This window comes from Copidosoma floridanum, unplaced genomic scaffold (assembly GCF_036245765.1).
Source record: "Copidosoma floridanum isolate Cflo_tuat_1 unplaced genomic scaffold, Cflo_Japanese_pri ptg000030l, whole genome shotgun sequence".
In the NCBI taxonomy this organism is placed as follows: Eukaryota; Metazoa; Arthropoda; class Insecta; order Hymenoptera; family Encyrtidae; genus Copidosoma; species Copidosoma floridanum.
The window spans coordinates 15,457,469-15,465,163 of NW_028321907.1; the positions used below are offsets into that span (position 1 = coordinate 15,457,469).

Here is a 7,695-nt window from a genome sequence, read left to right on the forward strand (position 1 = left end):
AGCATTGGTAACCCAAACACCATATATCTGTACGTATAGGTACAGCTTCCGCCGAAGAGACGAATGTCACCTAGGCACGCCAAAAGAAAATAAAAAACATCCTTCCTCCTCACGCTCTTGTGTAAGCTATATATACGTGCAATATAAACGGGACAAAACGTGGCGTGCAGGCGCGAGATAGCGGGCACCGATTAATTATAAATAATTAGCCAAGATCTTCCTCGTCATTTTTTTTTTCCTTTCCTATCTCTCTTTCATCTCAAGCCGTGTGCGATAACGGTGTACCTATGTATGAATCCACCGTGAGGACGCCCATTGTCTGAAGAATCAAGGCTTGGCTCACGCGATATGTTTGTATCATACAGATGGAGGGAAGAAAGGAGAAGATGAGGATCCGCTGAAAGAGAGTAGATATCACGTTGAGCTAGCGGAATTTCTCGTATTTACTGTGAGCGTGTGTGTGAAGAAAGAGGCTGCCTTTGCCATTCATTCGGTTCGTTCATTCATGAACGTATGATTTACATGTGCGTCTTTGCTCTTTAACTGTTGGACTCGGTAGTTTCTTATCGTCTTCCACTTTTACTATTTTTTTTTTTTTTTTTTTGGACATCCTGCATTCGTCACCACATTATTAGTGATGTGGTGTGATATACCTTGATTATCCGTAATGGGACACTGTATAACGATTCAAATGATACCGGATTCATGATGTTGATGGTTTTCATTGGATTGAATTTTTTATTCTGGCAGAGACTAGTCCATCCAAATGAACGATGAGGAAGGATACGTTGACAGCTTGATGCAAATTTTATCAATGCAATTTGATCAAAAAGTGTTATTACATCCAAACAATGAAGTTCAAACATTTTAAAACAAATATTAGTTACACTTGAACCAAAGCATAATCGCGATATGAAAATTAAATCTCTTCAAATGCATGTTTAATTAGTATAGGAAGGCGAAAACAGAAAAATAATAAGATTTCAAAATATCATTCATGCATCATACACTTCCCAAAGTCCACATTGGCCTCGAGGATAAACGAGCTCAAAATCCACCCTAATATCCAGCCATCACCTGCACACCGATTCATTACAGCACACACGTGCAACTAATCGCTCGGATTGTACAGTCGGCTGAATCTCGTCTACCATACAGTATACCATCCTACGTACGACACAATGAAATATACTTTCGAACAATGTATAATATATAAGATAGGAGAAGAGTAGGAGGAAGGGGCAAAACGTGCCTAACGTGCTTGTTCGAGCCTCGTGAGCTTGAATTTTTTTAAAGAAGCGCTTCGAGTTGATCTTTGCTCCTTCTCCCCCACCCCCCTCTAATTAGACTGAGCACAAATTTCGCCTCTAATTAAGCGCGACACTTGGGCTGCTGATGTAGTAGCGTTCGCCGGCTCTAATGAGACACGCGCTCACTTCTGGTTAAACACGTGTATAACTACGGATTCGCGATGCATTTTCTGCCGTCTGTCTTGTATACGTTACAAAAGGTATTATGTATGCAACTTTGTACACCTGTGCAAGGTTTGATTCATTGCTGTCGTGTCTCAAAATTATGTTATGTGCCTGACTTTTTTCTGTTATTTGTTTATTTTTTTACTAATTTAAAGCTTTTTTCTGTTTTAGAACCCTAAATATTGGAAATGGGTCTCGTGGAGCGTGGCAAGGAGATGCAGGACTTTGATGCTCCAAGGCCCGCGAAAACAAGAGATCTCTTTGGTGTGCAGCTAGAAGTGAGTACAGAACACATATTCATCCTTTTAAACTTTTGTGGCTAGTAGAACAGTAACTTGTAGGAAAAAAAAAAAATTAGTTTTCAGGAGTACTCCATGCTTTTTGTTGTCTCTACTGGAAGTATAGCTTTCTTTGGGTTTCTCCTGTTCTGATGGATTATGACTTTTATGCATTATTTTTAGATGCTGATGCTTCAAAAAAAGAGCTTTTCATTTTTCATGAGGTAAAAACTCTAACTACCCAATAACCTACTGATTATTGTTAAAAAAATTTCAACATATATGTATGCATATACATGCAGGAATGCTAACTATGTGTGGAAAGTATGAACATCCCTTTTACAATAGTGAGCTTCGGAGAAACAAACTAATTGTTTCGTTGTAACTTTGCAAATCGACATGTATTCCGAGACAATATTGTAGATCTAATTGAAATAAAATCTTGTTGTATCATTAACTTTTTTTTTTTGTAAAAATTAAGTCAAGTTAACGAAAATGTCAAGGGTCTATTTATCAGTCATGATTTTACAGACAATGTGTTCAAAATCATTGTACTTGCGAATTTAAAAAAAAAAAAAAGTAAAGCTCAAGTTGAAAAATTAAGTAGTCCGAACTAGTTTGGTATAAGTAAAATATTAAATTAACGATAAGTGTTCGAGGAAAGAAAAACGCGGGCCAAAGTGGATTATTATTTTTTGCGAAAGCGCGCATTTGAGCTGACAAATCGTCGAGAAGAAAAAAAGGGTCTTTACTCCCTTCGCCTCACCCTCGCTTCCTGCCACTCTTTCCATCCGTATTAAGCTAATTTTTCGGAAAATCTTTGCTTCCACTTTGCGAACACACCACTCGTCCGTGTAATAAATCCCTGCACTTGTCGACGTTCATACATTTTTTTTTCCCTCTTTTAAATTGCTACTTATCTTTTATTCCAACTTCATTAGCAACTAATGAGCAGCCAATATCGCATAAAAGTTCGCTCGCAACGAGACTTGAAAATATAAAAACCTTGAATTAAAATTAAAAACTGCATCAGGATCCAGCCCATAAAATAAAATGCAACTCTTACGCGTAATTGGATCAATGATAGCGGAGGGGAACGGAAAGAAAGTGAAAATCCGGCTCTGGCGCGAGCGCGCGCATGTAATTTCACCTCCAGGCGACTTAGGAGAGCGAAAGAGAATATTATCCCGTCGTTACTTCCGCTGTCCGTTTTTCCTTGCGTATGCTCTAGTTGTCCCTCTATTTTTTTTCCAGAGCAAGTGTACGCGCGAGAGGTGACGTCTCGTGCTCTCGTGTATTATGAGTGTCGCCACTTGTAAAACTAGATGGAAAAGCTTATGAAAGGAAAAGAGAAAGAAAAGGTTGTAAGCGTCGCGACAAGTGCGCCCTAAGGACCGCAAGACTACACGGGTCGGCCACTCGAGAGAAAAAGAGCCGACCCAGATATTATGTGACGCTCACACGCTCGTGTACACGTGTGCGAATGTGTGGTATTGACTATTCCTCTGTTTGCACGGTTACAGGTGTTTTTTTTCAGAACAACATTGTCGCATTGTGGTTGAAAAATACATGTACATACTATGCAAATATGGTCATGAATCAAAGTAAATCGGAGGAAAAGAGCAATCCATAGTTACGCGCACGAGGTGTGATGAATGTACCTACATAGCTGCTCAGCCGTCAGGCTTTATTGATACAACTTGCGTCTAGGATACGCCCAAATAATGTACACGAAAGTGATGAATAGTTGCACCACCCCCTCGTGCTTCGACCGCGCTATTTTTTAATACTGAAACGTATACATTCATGAGGATGATTTTTACAATTTTTGTACTGCATAAATGTATCGATACTGTAAATATACGTACAACACCATTAGTCAGGGCTAACGTAGAGAAGTAAAAAAAGTAGGCATCGGGTGAAGTTTATTATTCGGCTGGGACACAGGTCTCCGTCGTGTGGTCGATAATGCACGTGCAAACGTTAAAAAAGAAAGGAAAAAGAAAAAAAAAAGATACGTGTTCCTCCCCTTCGTTTGATCGCGTCCCTCAGATAAAGCGTGCGCGCAACGCGACAAAATGACAAGCTTCGGGGGGGGCTGCACCCCCAGGCCACGGGGAAATTATGTGCCGCTGACGCATGTTTACACTGCGGGGCTGTCCCCCCTTACTCTCTTTTGCTCTTCCGCATATACCTGCCCATTGTGTTTGCCGTGCACGTGGACAAACTCGCGTGCACGCCCCCTTCGTTTTCATTTTTTTTTTTTTTTTTTTTTTTTCTACTATTAATTTATGTATTGATGGTAGCTACCGAGGCTTGGTTAGGGGGTGAGAGAGCGAAGGATGGCTGTGTAATGGCTCCGGATATGTATGAGGGGAGAAAAAACGTGAGCTGACGAGGACGATGTGTGGAGGTGTTCAAACGTGGATGGGGAAGGTGTTCTTCGTTGAAATCACGTGTGAGCCCTTGGTTGCTCTGTTTTTAATGGAAACTAATTTAGAAGTTGTTAAATTAAATATGTTTTATTAAAGAAATAGAATTTATACTTTACTGTGCTGGCACAGATTAATATTTTTCTTGATTGAATAGTTGCTTTTGAACGTCTTTGTTTACCCTTTCGAGCCATGATCAGTTTTCATGTATTTTCTGACTTAAAATGTTAAGTATCTGCAGAATATTCAAATTTAAAAGGTTTCCATGTAACCAAGCCAAGTTAACATCACGACCTCCTATTTGTTTCCTGCACAATTGACTGCAGAGCACCATTAAGAACCTCTACCTTATCGACTTCCGAATCGACAAATAAAAGAGGTCGTATAATTATTTAGTTTTTCAAATCTGTAACAAATTTTGCGTAATATGATCGTAAAAAGAGTACAGTTCATACGCATGTTGCAAAAAGTATTGAATTAATTTTTTAAACTGCTTTAAAATTATGGGTAAGCACTTACACTTAGCTCGCTCACCATGAATGTATAAATTGTGATCAATAAAACACTATAAATGACTTTATTTAGCCGTGCTACTGTTGTTAAACCAATAAATTACGTTATTGAACGTCACCACAAGATCGAGAAGTTGTTTTTGTTAAATTCTTTTCTAATGGATTTTATAATGTGTGTAGGGTTGCAAACATCTAGATCGATATTTTTGTGTCGTTAGACCATAGATGAGGTTTGTTTAGTGTTTGTATAAAATTTACATAAAAATATTGATCGAAAATTAATATTAACTAATTTTCTATCAACTCTTTATGATAGTGGAATGCATTACAAATATAGGTCTATTAAAATATTTAACAAAGTGCTAGACAAACTAAAAAGTTTTGAACACTATAAAACATAAAAGAGAAAAAAATTTTGAAAAACTGATGCAAAAGATTATATAATGAAATATCTGAGACTCTACTAAACTATCGTTCAAACATTTTTACTTATTTGATTAATTAGTAAAAACTACTTTTGTTTTTTGTCTTACCTCTTTTTTTGATTTTTGTATCAAATTAAAAAAATTTTTAATTCTTTTGTTTGCTTTTGTTGCTCAGTACACTACTCCAGTGTAGATGCACATTTACCGCCTCTATGCCAGAATGTGTTGAATTTTAGTTTTAATTCTCTATTTATGAAAATTTAATGTGTTAAACATGAAGTTTTAAAAAACGTCGCTGATAATCATATTCATGTACTTTATGTAGTTAATAAATAAATAATTAAATAAGTTAATCATGTATTGAAATATCTTTTATTTGGCCAAAATTGTATGTTACTACCTAATTAATTTTCAAAAAATTATTGCTCATAAAAATTCTCAAAAAATGAAAATCACACAATAACGTACAGAATCTGCATGTTTACTTCCCAAACAAAAATATTAAAAATTTTTGGCTATGAATATTTTCATATTATATCCTTGTATTAAATGGATAAAATCAAGCTTTTAAAATAGATGACAAATTTAAAATCAAGCAGTAGTATAACATGTTATTATGTATGATACTTGATAAACAATCCGAAATTGTTTAAAGATATATATGTTTAGTAAAATACAAGTGCCAATAACATAAAGTGCTCGAAACAAGATTAAAAAGTCTTGAATTTATAAATATTTTGCTTTAAAAAAAAAAAAAAAAAAAAAAAATCATAGGTACAGCCTTGGGTATAAATATCAATAAATATTCGTGCCATTTATACGAAATAATTATATTCGTCACCAAAAAAAGTCCATGTCCAACAGTCGATAAAACTAAATGTAAATCTTTGTATCTGTGTATTTCTGCTGAACAGGTAACGTCGCTGCTGTTGGAGGCCGAACGACGCAAGCTGGCGGTACTGCAGCGCGAGCTACAGGCTGCTCTCGCTGAGGGCGGCAGCGTCAAAGTCAAGGAAAAGCAGCGCCAGGAATTGCTGCACGCCATATCGTAAGCCCTCCCCTTCTCTCTTGTCTATGTTTTTTCTCGAGTAGGCTCGCTTTTGTAGCTATACAATATGTGCATAAATTTTTTTTTTTTTTTTTTACTACTGTCTATTTCATACGGGGAATTTTTTTCAATCCAATGAACTTTTACACACGTTAGCGGAAGCAGTTGAATGACCTTTTATTCGTTGCATCGTTTCACGAACTATTACGGACTGTGCTGCTTTTACAAAACCAATATCGAGTCGAAGAATTATATCGAGCAATTGAGCGCTTTGGGGCTTCATTTTTTGTTCACACGGTGGTCAGATCGATCGAGATGGGCTATTTTTGATTTTTTGAGACATAAAAATAGAATTTTTCGGCAGCCACATCGTTTTTCATTCGAGGAAAAGATTTTGTATTTTAGTCGTAGTAGACTTGATGTTCCGATGGGCAATGTCCTTTGTCGATTAGGATTATAATCTTCCCTTAGAATTTATAGAAATTGAATAATGACTAAATTGTTTATGGTTGCAATTTTTTTTTTCCTTACAGAAAAATTCAAGCGCAACATCAGCAGCTGGATAAGGAGTACAGGATTCACGCAGCAGGTGTTCTGCTGTGCAATTCACGAGCCTCCGGAAAGGTGAGTTTATTATTTCTCAATAACTATTATTATTAATTTAAATATGTTGTATTGTTAATTGTTTTATATGTTAAAAGTTAAATTGAATTATATTCAAAATAGTTTTTCGTAATATCGAGTCTGAGTTTCATGAGGGACACCGGAGTATCCTCTTGGATAGTCAAAAGTTTTCCCATCCGATTACCGTACAGCAGAGAGCACTATCCCTAAAAGCTCCTGGCCAAACTGCACGGATCCGTTTATTTCCCTGTCACTCGATCTGATTACTTAGGAAAAAGGCTGGAACCAAAAAAATTTCACGAAAAATTTGTATGAGACACAAATGACATACAACGACATCATCTTGTAGTCAGGCATAACTTATGAGTTGAATCCTAGCTATGAAAAAAAAGCTTCAACTCGCAAAAAAAATTGTTTAAGTCTTATAAAACTATATTCTCACTTTCAATTGTACTTGATGAAAGTAAATAATAAATGTAAATGGGTTTTTTAATGTAATGTTTGATGATAAAGTTTCACACAAATCCATTACTAGTTACAACAGTAAGAGAAAATAAGATGCATGTTGGGTTTATTTTCGTCTCTATTCAGACAAACGCAAGCCGGAAACATTTGTAGAAATACCCGTCGCACAACGAATAAAATCCTCGATCGAGCTTGCGACAATTCCGTATCTTGTCAGGAGCGTATTGCCGCTAAGTTGCGCCACAACGAAAAAAAAAGAAAAAAAAACGTACGAAGCGAGCGAGCGAGATATTTCATGTCACTGCAAAGCACTGCGTATTTTAAAATTCAATTTCACTGAATAATTCAACGCACCAGCGCAGCCGCGGTGCTTGCTCGCCTGCACTCTCACAGCTACACAACCATCCTCAGATTGATGGGTGTGATAGGAAAAAAA

General features: G+C 36.7%; 1 protein-coding gene across 1 annotated transcript; it reads left to right on the plus strand.

The window, feature by feature from the left end:
• The first annotated feature begins 1,663 nt into the window (after positions 1 to 1,663).
• On the plus strand, positions 1,664 to 7,004 carry LOC106639592 (uncharacterized). The gene is made up of 4 exons (XM_089596838.1): positions 1,664 to 1,753; positions 6,037 to 6,170; positions 6,704 to 6,794; positions 6,897 to 7,004. The coding sequence occupies exons 1-4, from the start codon at positions 1,664 to 1,666 to the stop codon at positions 7,002 to 7,004; spliced, it is 423 nt and encodes a 140-aa protein (XP_089452964.1).
• The last annotated feature ends 691 nt before the right edge of the window (positions 7,005 to 7,695 follow it).

What these genes read in the sequence shown, in the direction of transcription:
- LOC106639592 (XM_089596838.1), top strand. Translation starts at nt 1,664, where the DNA reads ATGGGTCTCGTGGAGCGTGGCAAGGAGATGCAGGACTTTGATGCTCCA. An exon ending in TCTTTGGTGTGCAGCTAGAA is followed by an intron (nt 1,754 to 6,036) that starts GTGAGTACAGAA and finishes TCTGCTGAACAG; the next exon opens with GTAACGTCGCTGCTGTTGGA. An exon ending in GAATTGCTGCACGCCATATC is followed by an intron (nt 6,171 to 6,703) that starts GTAAGCCCTCCC and finishes TTTTCCTTACAG; the next exon opens with AAAAATTCAAGCGCAACATC.